Raw genomic sequence first — 16,116 nt, forward strand, 5'->3', positions numbered from 1 at the left:
TGTTTATGAACATAGTCATGGTATTTTATTAACATACTTAGCAAGCTAATATCAAAATTAATCAGCAAAATACCAAAAATATTATTTATTATATCAATAGCCAACTAAAACTATTATGTTACTAAATCATTATTATTTCTTTTAAAATAATAATCAATATAATTGCAGCATAAAAATCTCAAATTAGACAGCAGACAGAAATCTGATTAAGATAATGAAAAGCTCTTAGTTACAATAATGGCAGCAAAACAGTCCGATTACACATATGATTATCCCTTATAAGTTAGTTTTTCTTTACAAGCTCTGCATGAAACATCAACCATTTTTCTCCCATAGTCTTCAAAGTTAATTATATATTTTGAATTATTACAGCTGAGTTTGCGTCCAAGAACAGCTCAATATTAAATAAATGAAAATTATATCGACGGCTATATGAAATTATATATATATATATATATATAAAAGAATGGGAAACTAACACTGCATTTATTTTAAAATGAATTATGCATACAAATGGATTCTCCCGAACAATTTCATTAATTATAAGTTTAAAAAATAGGAATTGATTTCTAAAAGAACTAGCAATTTGTTTATTTTAAAGTGGTCAAGGGTTACTTGCCCAGATAAGAGATGCCTTTCTGAAAGACCTTTCTATGAGAAACTGGCACATCTTCATGTTAGACATAAGGAAAACCACTCATGCAGCCAGACCGCTCATTTGGAATTGAATCCAGGCTTAAATTGAATAATAGCATTCAGCGACTTCACCACTTGGTGAATTACAGGAACAAAAGAAGAGTTATTTTTTTTCCTCATTGAAATAAATTTAAATACAGGAAGGATTTGTTTGATCTTAAACTATTTTAATTTTAAAAAAGTCCTGTACATATCTAAAATTTCACTGTGATTTTCTCATTACAGAAAAATCACAGAAAGTATTAAAATACAAAAATTAAAATTTATGTATGAAAAAATGAGAAAAACATTCAACCTTATCCCAAGTTAAGACTTCATTTTCCCCAGCTTCTTCTGCCCTTTTTCTTAGAACAGTTAAACTGCTTTTAAATATTTCAGCACACTGTTTAGTACTCCATAACATCTGGTCTTTAATACGAGCATCTTCCTGTCTGCTGCTCCCCGGAACTGCAACACATTTTCAGGAATTAAAAGCTACTACAAATAAATTCAAAGTATTTACACCTACATTTGAATACCACTAACTGTACAAAATAAGTACTTCAGTACAAAGTCCAAAATCCAGAATCGTCGGGACTTCAGCAATTCTGGATATTAGATCATCAGTTTAAATCTAGTAAGATGGCATGTAGAAATTATAAAATTCAAAACATGAAATCGTGGTTTATGAAATAATGAAGTATTTATGATCTAAAGGGTATCAAAATTTACCCCCCAAAAAAAAGGGGGGGTGGACTTAATATTTATTTGTTTACCTTAAGTAAGTTGTTTAAGTTGCTCCGTTTCCCCCCTTAATGCTTTTTCTTTAATTCTGTAGACAGACAATCTCTTGTTCAGTTACATTGTTACAAGTCCTATAACTGCTGTTTCGAGACTTTCGACTAACTTGTCAATCGAAATTTTCTCGTTTTCGGTAATTTCTCTGTCACTTCCTTCACTATCGGTAGCAGTATTTTCTGGATCTAGAACCATGCTACAGATTTCGACATTCACTGATTGATGATTGAGAAGCATTGTCATCAGAATTAAAAGCTTCTTTTACATCATCTTCATTTATTACAGCTTCTCCACATTTCTTGACAAAATCCGTTAATTGGAAAATTTCACCTTTGTATTGCGATATCCAAAAAACCTTTAAAATTAGCGACTATCATCATCAAATTTAGCTATCCTTCACTATACATATATGGCTATCCATCATGAGCTTGGCGACTAACGACAAGTTGTTCCGTTAAATTTTATTTTGCTTCTATCGCGCACTGAGATAATTAGGCCTAAATTGTTTTAGTTTAGTTATTTATTATACTTATATCTATTTCTTGCACATGCTTAAGCCTTATTACTAATATAATCTTTGGGTCTCTGAGTATCATCAACAAAATCTACTTTTAGCAAATGGAAAGAAATTTTTGGTAAATTTTTCCTTGTGAACATTTTTTAGTGCTTTCCACTTTAATCTGCAATCATTGCCATGTGTAATGTCAACATTACTATACTCCTTTATTATTCAATTACTAACATAAAAAAAAAAAAAAAATGTTTAGGCATCACTACATGAGTCATTACTCAAGTTGTCATGTTTTGATAAACATGCAGTGATGAAAGGAAAGTATAATAAACAATGATTCGCGAAGTTGGCATCAGATCAACGATGTATCTATCTGGAATGTTTCGGTTTGAGATGTGGGCCAAAAAGCAGATATGCAGCAATGGCGCTAAATTACTGATAGTACAGTTTATGCTGAAATGTTTGTTTCTTCAATAACAAGGTATTTTATTTAGTGTTGATGTGAAATTATGAATGAGTACTCTCCAGATGTTTTATTATGCACGGAGAGAGGAATCAAATGCACATGTGTAAAAAACCTGGGAAGAAAAACGTAGGTGAAGTCCGGATTTTTAGATCATTCTGGATAATGGACATCCGGATTTCGGACTTTCTACTGTATCTGAAAAGGGTTCACTATGCAGACATATTTCACATTTATAAAAAAAATAAGATTGATTTTGCAATATCTAGGTAAAGAAATTTTAATTTTGATACAATCTCACAGAAAGTTGAAAGAGGAAAAACCAGGAGGTTTTCACATCATAGAAACAGAAATGTTTCACACAAATTCACACTGACCAAACCGATTTAAAATCATTTTACAACGAAAAATTCTTAAAGATTATTTACTAGTTACAGTATGATGTAAAATATAATAAATTATAATTTAAAATAAGCTATGCTTTTTTGATTAATTTAGTTCACATTTGTAGCTTTTTCAAAATTTCATACTGATGGAACCTGATTAGAAAGTAAAAATTCTACACATTTTTGTACACAATTCAGACAGAATAAAAATTTATCAGAGGGGGGGGGGAACTTAGCGCTAAATGTAAAAAATAATTTCATTAAGAGATAATGCATTGAATCAAATTTTTAAAAAAAATATTTATGCTAAAAAAACTCGTCTGAAAGTGAAAAAACTAAAAAAAATAGGATCATCAAAGGTTTCATTAAATTACAAAAAAAAATTACACAGTACATTCCAGGCGAATCTTTGGAATTCTTTCAAGGCACTATTAATATTTACAGTATTCTTGGAGACAGTTTTTAAAATTGGGTATTCAATTATTTATGGTTTGGTTTATTTAACTATGACAATGCACAAGAAGGCTATCCGCCTAAGGGTGAGGGATTTCTACACATGGAGAAAACCACGAAAATGGCTATGCAGTCAGCCCATTCACACCCAGGTTGGAACTATCAGTATTCAGTGATTTTACTGCTTGGCCGCTAGTGGGTCTTTGTTACTTATAAAATGTTATAAACTTGTTTTTGATTTATAAACTACCCTTTTTTAATATACTCAAGCAGTTAAACTACAATGAATTTAATTTTCATCAAGTATTTTTCGATTTTCATCTGAGAAATATAGTTTAATAGTTAAGTAGTAATTTTATTAAAAATTAGATAAAAGGGAGAGAGTCATTTTCATTTTTATGAAGGGGGGAAAAATTAATACTAACCATACATTATTTTTTTAAAAAAAGAGAAAAAAAAAAGTATATTTTAAAATGATTTTGCTCAATTGTGTGTGAATAAAGGAGTTCCGCCATAGTTTTCCCCATGGAACACATCAGAATTTTAAAAAGGATTTGTTAAGATATATTCATTAAATGAATTTATAAAAATCTCTTTCATTATTATGAAAATCAAAATTAAAAATTACCTGCATCAGGCAAATCATTCCAATTTAATGCTTTTGGACGGCTTCGTTTCTTCCACAGGTCATTCATTTTATTGAGGTAGATGATGTCCTCTGAAAATAACTTTTTGACAAAAAAATAAATAAATAAAATAATAATAATAAAAAAAAAAAGAGGAGAGGTTATTTTTAGCAACAAAAATAATACAAGCATTAACTTAAATATAAGAAAATTACCTTAGTGAAAAGTTTCACAGGGTCATAATTTGTTGATTTTGCCCATTCCCTTGTAGAAACTCTATTAACATTTCCCAATTCATTTGGTAAAGAAGAGCCATCTAAAACATACAACAAATATAAAAAGAACAATTGGAATCATTTCTTTAGTTGAAGTTATATACGATATCTAAAGCAAATTATTTAAAGTAAATATATATATTTAATTCCTTGAAAATATAAAAGTTAAAATTTAATAATGATCACAGGAATTTCAGAAGAAAATGACAACATATGCAGTCCTGACGATGTTGACACAAACTCAAAACTTTCTCCTGTTTAGTACAGAATACATATTCAGTGGATAAATATATTTTCCAACTTAAAGTAGCATTCTTTATTTAAAACTGAAAATGTAAAAAAGAAGCCTGCAAAGAAGTACTACCAGAGAGTGTTTAACAGGGTTCGTACACATTTCTGCACATGGAAATTAAGTACTTTTAAGAACCATTAAAAATTAAGCACCTATGGAGCAAATGGGAACTCAATAAATTCAATTAAAAATAATATCTATGCCTGAATTTCAGTTCTGTAATATCATCCTAAAAATAAAGGAGATCCTTAAGTAGTATGCATTATTACTAAACATGAATTAATTAGCATAATCATTAATAAGTTTGAGAATAAAATAAACTTTATGCAATTTATCAAGTAACATTAGATATTTTACACTTACAATAGTTGGACTTATTTGACAGAAGATAAGTGACATTTATGTTTTACTAACAGTTAGCTTTATCTTAATTTTTTTTATGTCTCATTTTATCACATACTTGGTCAGTCTAGAGGTTTAGTAAATTTAGCAGGTAGATTTTGTGTCAAACTGCATACGTTAAAATGAGAAGTAAGACCATAATCAGCATAATTCATAACAAAAAACTGGATGTTGTCACCGCTGCTGCTTGTATAGAGAGAGACCTACTTAGAACACACCTGAAAGGCCTGATGTCTGCACAGTTGGCAAGTGTTGAAAGTTAGTCAGGCTCTGTTTGATGCAGTTAGTGTCATAGCTTTGTAAAGAGTTCCAGGGGTTGTAACCCAGTTAATATACTTTTAGGTTCCAATAAGCCATTAAAGCACCAGAGATGATAAGTTGTTTTGTATTATTTTAAGTCTCACCAGATGCAAAGAATATGTTTTACTCGAATTTCTACATTTTTGTGTTTTATCTTGAGACCACAGTGAGTATTAATGAAAGGCAATAACACATTTAGTGACACACTGAACAAAAAAATCTAGAAATGGCAAACTTTTAGAATTTTGAGCAGGGATTGGAAGAAGAATTTAGAAAGGCACTAGGCAGCAGAATTTAGAATCCACTGAAATTGCATCATGTGGGAAAATGCCTTGTGCAGCTCTGTTTATGATGCATTAAGACATATTAGATGAACGTTTAAATTGTTAAGTCTTCAATTTCTTTATTAATAAAAAAAATTCCTTTCTGTTATGGCTGCCCATTGTGATAAGATTTGATATTTTGTATGCTTGTGTGAAAAGTAGACAAAATACAGGGAAGATAAATATGTTAAGAAAAAGATTATAGTATCAGAAATAAAACATTCAAATATTATGTTTCCATTGTTCTTCCAGACGTTCTCCAAAAAGTAAGAAATTCATCGCAAACTTTCTGTAAAATGCATCCATTACATGTTGATGCCATGAAGACATTTTTCATTTTGTCACATAAGTCTTGAATCTTCTAGAATTGTGGGTCTATAAATCTCGCTTTCAAATCCTTCTACACTTTCCAAGCTGCAATGTTTAAAATCCTAAAAAAAAAAAATCCCTACCCATTTTGTAACAGCAAAAATCCAGAAATATTTTGGAAAAAAAAGGAGGGAAAAAGTGTAAAATTAATTTTACAGAGAAAATTGATGCATAATCTGAGAATTTTGAATATTCTAAGATAATTACATGGGAAAAAAGCTTACTATGAAAAAATTAAAAAGAAGACATTTTTAATTACATACATAGCTAATTTTTCTTTTGCTAAGAGCTGTTCCATAAATTGTACTTTATAGCATTATACCTTGTTTATCTTTCAGATTGAAAATATTGTTGCCAAAATGAAAATACAGCAAAAAATTAAAAATGATTTATTTTAATGTTATTTTTTAAATATAATTTCAATGTGTTACCATTATTTTAACGAAATTTATCAATGTTACGATGTTTTAAATAAGATTATTGAAAAATTCTCAAATGTCAGAATTCAAAATTTTCTATAGAAACTGATCTTAAAATTGCCAAAATGTTGATAAGTCGATAAATTTAGAACCGTTTAATAAAACAATTCACATCCACTATGTGAAAAGTTGTTCAAGAGCTCTTTATTAGAAAAAATTAATTTCGAAATGCTTGTTTCACTCTTGCTTAAAAACTTGAGTATCCCATCATTATAAATAGAAACAAATTATAACCCATTCAAAAGATAACCATATATGTCAGTGAATCGCCAAAAATATTCCTCCAAAATGCTAATTCACACTCAAAATGGCAGTCGTAAAGACAAACAGAATTTTCAGATGATTACAATTAAGGACCTTCTGCTGATTTTGGCCAAAATTAAAGACTTTTAAGGACCACAAATCTATTTCAAAAAATCTAAGGACTTAAGGACCGTATGAATCCTGGTTAAGTTAATATATTACTCTACAATTGCAGTTGCTTTACACAAATTTAGTTTATTCAGTTATTTATAATGATTTTGATGTAAAATAATAGTTAACTATATATTCTAATTTTTGTGTTCTTTGGTTAATTTCATTTTGTAATTTTCTTTCTCTTTTATTCTTTTTGTGGTTGAAAAAACTGTCAGTACAGAAGGAAATTAATTCTTACGGGTTATAATTTATCCAAGTTCTTTTAATTATGGTAAAAATAAAATTAGTAATTAATATACATACTATTATGGATAAAATTAATAATGTACCATATATCTGTAAGATACTTTCTCCCTCCTTACCGCATGCCTTCATGGTATAGCTGGAAGCACATCTGACCAGCAATCAGAAGGTCCAAATTTCGAATCCCGGAGAAAGTACTGTACATTTTTTTATGTCCCTTACCTCTGAAAAACCAAAAAATTGCTCTAGCACAAATTAAAATGTGGAGCACAATAGTTCTTCATGACGAGGATTTGGCAACCAGGTCCATAGACCCATCTACATTCGCAGTGCAATAGGAAGAATGTCCAGTTAGCAATCATAAAGTCCAGAACTTTACAAGCGGCGAAGACACTGCTTTATTTTTCATGTTTCCGGTTTCAAAATGGACTTAACGACTCTACATTTTTGACTTGAACAAAATTAAGTACAAATATTTACTGATTAACATTAGTTGAATCTTCATATAAAGTTCGAAAAATGTTTACACCAGATTAATAAAATTCAGATGAAATAAAATTTAATAAGAAAAATTATGCTGATGATCACTAGGGATGAAATTTTACAATTTTATCTTTATTAATTCAATATTGAAACTTAAAGAGTGCAAATCTTATGTGCATAATTTAATTGCTGAAAAACAGTTTTAGGCTAAAAATTAAAAACTGGGAGGTGTCAGAAAACCAGTAGTCTCCCTGCATATCCAGAAGCTATAGTATTTAGGATGAGGTAAGGAAGAGGGATTAAATAATAAGGTAATATAAAAAGGAATCTAAAAAATTATGTAATATTCATGGAATGAAAATATTTTTAAAAATAATTTTTAAATTTAAAATTTAAGTAAAACATAGTACCATAGTTTAGTATCAACAGACATGCAGTCACAGCTCAGAAAACAATGTTACCTTTAGAAAATTTGAGGATAACAGATATACTGCTTACTTGTCATGGAATGAACATGCAGGGAAATTATGGGATAATTTTGAGGTAGCGGAAACACAATTTGAATCACTGTGGTGTAGATTTAAGAAGAATCCAAAAGATTCATGAACATTACAAAGATGTGATAAATGAACATTTACAAGACGATATCACAGAAGAATTAGAATATATAAAAACTGAAAAAGAGTATTTTTTTACCACATCAAGCTGTAATTAGAAAAAACAAAGACACCACAAAACATTATGCACCCATTAGTATTTGGATTTTAATTTCCATTCAGTTTCCTATTCCTAAAGATCTAATATAACTTTCTCATATCTAATATAATTTTTTTTCTCTCTCCTTCTTCGTTGTCTCTCTCTCTCTCTTTTTTTTTTAATCTGGTTGTAAAATTCCGACTAAAACTGTGGAAAAGTACTAAATAAGTGAACATTTAAGAAATGTTTAAAGCCTGACAACAAAATTTAGACATTACTATAAAAATTAAAATAGGAAACTTTAAAATTAACATACATACCTAACTCAGAATCTGCAACATCGGGAGAAACTTCTTCATCGGCATCAGTTATTCCAAAAAGTTGGCTAGATAAAAAAATATGTTTTTTTAGAAAATGTAAGTCAATTAAAATTCAGAAACACATCAAATTATCATTATGTAACTGTACTCAACAGAACATATTTTGATGAATTACTAAAGGAATACAAGGGTTGCATAAACAAAAAAGGAGGGAGGGAACATTCTTTAAAACCTCAAAAATATTTTTAAAGCATTTTGCAGATTAATTTTCAAATTAAAAAATATGTTTCCATACAGAAGTAAATTTAGTTTACTTAAATAAATGCTTAGCCCAGACAACACAGTGTACAGGTTCTGAAGGAGTGTTTCGTATTGTGCAACCAGGGTATGTTTTTTGTGGTTTTCTTGGCAAGCATTCAAAACATTCTGTTATTTTCTGAAAATAAAAATGCATTTATGTCAAGAAATTTAAACAAGCATACAAAATAATTTCAAAAACAATAAATAATATGATATTTACTTTATTCACATTATGTATTACTTAAAACCATAAAAATCTTGAGCTGTTATTTAACTACAACAAAATACATGCATCTGCCTAAGAGGAAAGATGCCTTTATGAATGACTTTCTAAGGCAAATGACTTGTTTTCACTAAACACATGGGATAACCACAACAACTAAAATGCCAGACCTGGCTATGCAGCCAGTCCATTCTACTGGGATCGAACCAGTCAAAATCTCAGTATTCAGCAATTTTAACCATTTGCCCACTGATAGAGACAAAAAAACTTAATTAAGATTTTAAAAAAATTGTTCTACATTTCATGAACTTCCTCTTTCCCAATTCGTATATTAACCAAAATTAAAATTTTCTTCTTCCACTTCTCTTAAAGATGTAAATTAATAAGGGGGAGACAAAAAATTACAAAACAGTACATAAAAAGATTTAGCGAATGAAATAGATGAGGAATCAACTATTATTTGAAATGTTGCTCGGACTTAGAACTATGTTAACAGAACTGCGAGTTAATAATTGTGAGTCCTTTCATAAGTACATTAGTTAAAAAGTACAGGAGCACATTTGCTAAATATTATTTAAAGTACGAGATAAAATGTCGTTGAACTTAAAAAAAAATTCTTCTGAATAATAGAGAAGACGTGCTCTGAAATGCAAACTAGCAACAACAATATCAAAACTGATATCAACATGAAAATCAGATAAAATGGATGGGTCTTAGTGTATATACTTGAATCACAGGAAAAGCATTTTTTTTCCCTCCCCCCATCTGTCTGTCAGTATGCTCAACAGAATCTGCCAGAAGGTACCATGTAGCAAGCAAAGCACTCAGGTTGGCAGCAGGTCAAAATCAAGGCATCCATGCTTTGCACCAAAGTGAGTTATAGATGATTCTATCAAACTCTCTCATAAATAAATAACCACTCAATGATAACTGCTGTTTGTGAATAACAGACCTTCAAAATTTGTATCAAAATGTCATCCTTCTGTAAAGAGAACTTTTAACAGCAATTGAAAGAATATTTTTCCGAAGATTTTCTTCTGCGATGAATCCAAAGTCAGCCTGCAACTGGATCGTCAATGATACCTGATCTGAAAGGAATGTAGCGCCAATACAATTCAGCCTTGTTTGGACAGCATGATCTTGGGTGGGCAAACCTGAATGGCATGCACATCACTCGGAATGAGTCCCAGATTATTTTATGAAAGAAGATTCTTAGACAGAGATTCAACTTTTTTTTCCCCCCCGGGGGATCAAGATATAATTCATTATACCCACCATCATACAGAAAAAACAGAGCACACAGAATTCCAGGTTTGAATTTGATAGAAAAGGCTTGATATATATGGAAACATGTTTCTGTTAGAACATTGCCTTCTCTGATATATCTTCAGTTGCAAAATGCTCTTCTTGAAAAATAAGAAAGACACCCCTAAAATCTCACCAACTACATCATTAATTCAATGCCTCACATGCATGAAACAGTTACACATTTGAGTGTGAGGTAACCATAACTGTCCACCCTTACTGGACAGTTCACAAAGTTCTTCAATTCATTATTATTTTTTTCTCTCAAAAAGTGGGTTAAGATTCTTTATGGCAGGTGAGTTTTCTGTAAAATAAACTTTGTTTACATTAAAACAATTTTGCATGTGTTTGATTCTTTATTTCATTGTTGTCATTGTTCTTTCCCCCTCCCCCATGCTGCATATTTATCAGCAGTTGTCTATTGTTAAATCCCTTGCTTGCCTAATTTTGTTCAGTAGGATACTTAACGTTCAAATTCAAAAACAAAAGATACTAAGAATTATATTCAAGTTGCACACAAATTATATTTATTAATAATCTAAATGATCTTTGAATCATCAATTCTCAGGCACCACTGGATATATAAATCATAGATAATTATGTTCATTATTGGGAATTTGAAAGATCTAATATGGTCAATCAATCAGTTTAAAGAAAAATGAATCACCAAATTACAGCCTATTGCATTAAACACTTTGAAGCACAACTGAAGTGATATTTAGAATTGAAATGCAATAAAAACATAGTTAAAAAAATTACTTCTTATTCAAAAAAATTCTAATTTACTGAAAGATCATGAGATTCTCTGAAGCATAATTAAAATATTTTGAATTAAAAGTATGTTTTAATAGTTAATTATTGAGAATAAAAATTATTTATTTATTTATTTAGAATTATAACTATATTTTAATTGCTAACTACCACTGATTGACATTTATAATAAAAATGATACTTAACACATTAAAGTATACATTTCATTTACTTTCATTCTAAGTATCATTGAAATACATTATTTATTACTTATCAATACATTAAAAATTTAAGCAGAGTTCTTAAAACAGAAAATGCATTTATATAAATAAACACAAAACAATTACAAATAACAATTAAGTGTTAATATACTAACTTTTTTATAAACTGTTACTTGTCCTACATATCCAGAAGTTCCACTTTCAATAAGCGGAATGTCAGCAGCCAAGCACATTCTATTAACGTGGCTTCGAGCAGCTATATTTGAATGAATAATAAATTCGTTATAACAATGAGAGGTACTTTTTTATAATCAGGACTGGATTCAGAAATATATATGTGTGTGTTCATATAATATATGTGCATAAATGAACAGATACTTTCCATACATATATATATTTCTGAATTCAGTCCTGATAATAGAAGAGTGTAGAACAAGAAATGAAACTTGTTTCAAGTTTAAATAATAAAACAAAAACAGGATTTACAGGAAAAAAATTTTAAAATGCGATTTATAAAATGAAAGCTCAATTAAAGTGTGGATGGCTCTAATGGATTTTTTTTTTTTTTTAAAATTAGCTAGATGCTTGCGTATTATCCCATTGACTGTAAAAGTTGGTGAAGATCCCACCAAAGTTGCACTAGTTGTTCCTGTGGAATTCTGAACCATGCTTTATGCAACTCTTACATTAAAGCATTGATCAGTCTCTCAGCACAATCCAACAAATAGCCACTACTACAGAAGTATTTTAACACTTCATATACTTTCATACATTTCTACTATTTTGTTATGCCCTTGAATTAAGTGGAAGCTCTGTTCAGAATACTGCGATTACAAATTTCCTGTTGGCTCCAAGCTATATAATGTTTTGTTGCAAATCCAGCCATTCTTTCCCTATTCAACAATGTTAATTCTCTCAACCAACTGTAAATGAACAGGTCTGCAGTCACAAGTGTGATATTAACTAGCTTATTAAGAATCATTTTGGGCTACAATAAAAAAATGCAGATATGAGCATCTTGTGATATCACACTCACTCATATTGAGGCATTTATGTTTTACTTACAAAATGCTATGCAATTTACTTCTTTCTTTTCAGCTTCTTTCCACGATAAGGTTCACTCATTCAAAGATTTATGTAGATTTGAACGACTCGCAGTTTACTACGAAATTTACAGAGTGACAAATAGGAGTGTAAGAGAGTTTGACTTACGGTCCACTGCTGTCTTACCAATTAAAGTCAAGTCTGTTGGTAACTCCGATGCTGGTGTTGGCACAAATATTTTAGATTTTGGTAAGTGGTGCATTTGAATTTCTGTCACAGTCTAGGCAAAAATAGACTGTGACAAGCTAGTCTAGTCAAGTTAAATTTAAAATGTTGAACTTAATGCAGTTGTAGAAACAGTCTGTGTTTAATTCAGGACGAGCTGGCTGGTAACTGATTTATATATTTTAATTTAATGCCTCACAAGTCGGAATGTAGAATAAATTTAAAAGTGTGTTTATTTTTGTGCCTGTTTACTTAAAAGTGAGAAATTCTCGTAGTGATTAGCTGTAGTAAAGTGTTTTTTTTTTTTTTTTTTACTGAAATTGAGTTAGCCAAGTTCCTTGCACCCACAGCAAATATTATAACATAACTGGCACTAAATTCCACTAGTTAGCGACAATTTCATCTTAGCACCAATGTCCCATTTAACTTTTTAAAAATACTATTGATAACAAAAAGGAAGAGAAACACACAAATGTAAAATTTAAAAACAGGCAACAGAAATTTTTCCCCCGAAGAAAAGTTACCTGTGTCTGATCACCACTGAAAGCCATAATTTTTAATTAATACCTATGCCAAAATACGATTACTGTTTTGGTGAATAAAAAAATACCACTGATAATTCAGAAACATATCTGAAGAAAAGAAGTGTTCGCTGCTTCTTTCGGATGCTTTAAGATTTTCTTGAAATTTCACTTTAATGTCTAATAATTACATAGTGCAACAAATAAAAAATTGTGTTAACTTTTCTCCCCCAATTCTGAACTCACCAGAGAGACTTTGCTCTTTCTCCACCCTAAGATTTCGATTGTGCCACCATTGGCGGACAACATAATATTTGGAGGTGCCATGGTATAACATTATAGAATCCTCCACTTGTAATTCTTTTTATGTTATGTTTAAAAGAAAATATTTTAAACACCATTTTGTTGAATGTTTGTTTATTTTTTGAATTAAAGAAATGCACTTTCCAGTAATAAACTGGTGCCCAGACCACAATCCTCAGACGATATTTAATTGAAAAACTCAATGCTCTATTAACAAAATATTAGATTGTGTTCCAGCCAGGGGTAAAAACAACCCCCTATATAGTACCTCATATAAATACCAGGAATAATTTTCCATTTTCAGTACTCCCATATGTTTTAAAGAAAAAGTTTGATGATCTGCCTGAAAAGAAAATAACAGAAGAATGTAAATCTTCATATGCTGCATCAGTGGTTCTCATACCCAAACCAAACAGAAAAATCTGACTTTGCAATAACTGAGGTGTGAATGCTGCTATGATGTCAGACTCATATACTCATATGATGTCACAAATGGACGACTTACTACATGCTGCTAAACATATACCATATATGAAAACCACTGATTTGCAGTCTGGGTACCATCAAGTTAATAAGTTAGGAAGAGTACTTTTTAGATATAATAGTTTAAAACGAATAAATAGTAAAGTTAAGTTAAATTTAAATTATTCTCTTGCACCATTGCTGCAAGGAATGAAATTAACAAATATTCTCTATTCTTAAAAAGCAAATTTAAAGTTAATTAAATTTTAAAAATGAAATTTAATGCAAACAAATGATTAATTATTGCTGGGAACTAATCTACAATATCAATTAAATTCTGAGAGCATATGTAAATCAAGTGCAAGTTTCAAATTCATGAATAAATGTAAATATAAAATTCTAAAAATTATTTAATCCTAAAAAATTATTTAGAAAAATGCAAAAGTGAATGATTGTTGAGCAGGCAGGAGACAGACTTATCAAGGGGAAGTTGCCTCCAAACCTAACTCTTCAATCATTCAATTTGTGTTTTGTCATTTCTGTAGGCAAGAGTTAAAGTCAAACCAATAATACCAAATGTTGTGAATTACTAAAAAGAAATTTAAACAGGGTTGCCACTCAAACAGGAGAATGAAATTCCCTGACTTTTCCAGGTTTTCCAGGTATGTTTCGAGAAAATTCCAGTCTATCCGCGTAATGTACGTTGGCTGTGCTAAGAGGTAAATTAATTATGGTATTACTTGTACTGTGTAGGAAATTCACTTAATTATTCAATAAATCTCAGAGGACATTTATTCTTAATTATTCTTGGTACACTTTGTTTGATAATTTTGTTTACTTTTCCACTTAAGAAACTTAATAAAATGTCAGATATATACATTGGATAACAATTGTACGTTTTATTTAATTATTACTCATGATCATCACCAGTTCAACATGAGGCTAATCTGGTTCTTATAAATCACAACGCAATGCTAAAAGTTAGGTTAGATTTTAGGTAAATTTAATTTGTGTGAGGTGTCTTCTTGAAAGGCACCTTAACACTTGAAAACACAAATATAATTATAATCAGGGGCGTAGCTAGAGGGGGGCAAGGGGGCATCTGTCCCCGGGCGCAGAATCCAAGGGGCGCCAAACTGATGTTACGACATTTTAGAATTAAATGTTTTCCATCCTCGGCAAGCAGTAGGGGGCACGGAATCTTCAGTTGTCCCTGGGCGCTGAAAACCCTAGCTACGACTCTGATTATAATAGGAGTTGTTTTCTCCACTAAAGATTGAGATTAGAATCTTCCCAATCTGGAATAAAATAAGGCTTTTTTTGCAGACATTCTGCAGCTAAATGAAAGAAAGAAATCTATTTAATGATATTTTTTTACTAAATTGAGGTATTTTATATTTATTTCGCAGCATAAATAAGGAAAAAATATGTGCATTAAATTTCCAATTAGTGGATGTCATCCACTAATAAATATTTTCACTAATAAATATCATACTGCTAGAATTAATTTCAGGATTATGCCAGAGAAAATTTCTTGAAATTTGGAAATATTATTTACTAATGATAAATAAATTTAGAGGGAAGAAGCAACATTAAATGATATGAATAACATAAAAATAAAGATAATTGCTTAAAAATTGAATTAGAATAATCAACGATATTTTAGCGAATATAGTTATATTACATGGTTAGCCTAGATGACTGATTACTATTTTTTTATTTTACTGCAAAATGACAAAGTATTTATTATAAAGGATAAAAAAAAAAAAAAAATTGCGGTAAAATCCTAGTATACGGTACGGCCTTCGCACGATTTTGAAAATTGCCGCCAAGAACAAAATGACTCGTTTACTGCTCATCATCATGTCGCCAAATCCCACTGTACCATACATGGAGATTATTCTAACCAAAGAACGTCTATGTAAAGAAGAAAAGGTTCCATACACGTAAATGCTATTACGCGGCTAGAAAGCGGAGGGAAAATTTGCTAAGGGATTTGGCGACGGAACCTGGCGGCCAGAATTTCCCTCTCCGCGATGTGTACAGGAAATTTAGAAACACGTGTTAAGAAGAAACGTTCTTTGACAAAAAAGAAAGCTACGAAAATCCATTTTTAAATTATTGCGAAGAATCCAAGAAGAAACGTTTTATCAAAGAACGTTTTTTCTTGGATTTTTCGCAATAATTTTAAAAACGGATTTTCGTAGTTTTTTTTTTTTTTTTTCCCTCAAAATAACTAATCCATGAATTA

The 16,116-nt window shown here is 30.2% G+C and overlaps 1 protein-coding gene across 1 annotated transcript in view; it reads right to left on the reverse strand.

Moving 5' to 3' along the window:
* The window catches only part of Uba2 (Ubiquitin-like activating enzyme 2), a 74,522-nt gene that overhangs the window by 36,251 nt on the left and 22,155 nt on the right, over positions 1-16,116 (reverse strand). Inside the window, exons 5-10 of the mRNA XM_085816227.1 lie at positions 11,466-11,566; positions 8,826-8,947; positions 8,512-8,576; positions 4,128-4,228; positions 3,915-4,014; positions 992-1,143 (exon numbers count right to left, since the gene is read on the reverse strand). Of these exons, the coding sequence (XP_085672353.1) occupies positions 992-1,143; positions 3,915-4,014; positions 4,128-4,228; positions 8,512-8,576; positions 8,826-8,947; positions 11,466-11,566 (641 nt within the window). The remainder of the gene's footprint in view (positions 1-991; positions 1,144-3,914; positions 4,015-4,127; positions 4,229-8,511; positions 8,577-8,825; positions 8,948-11,465; positions 11,567-16,116) is intronic.

This window comes from Stegodyphus dumicola, chromosome 4, assembly GCF_044657685.1.
Source record: "Stegodyphus dumicola isolate Sdum_Otavi_A_Nest chromosome 4, ASM4465768v1".
Taxonomy (NCBI): Eukaryota; Metazoa; Arthropoda; class Arachnida; order Araneae; family Eresidae; genus Stegodyphus; species Stegodyphus dumicola.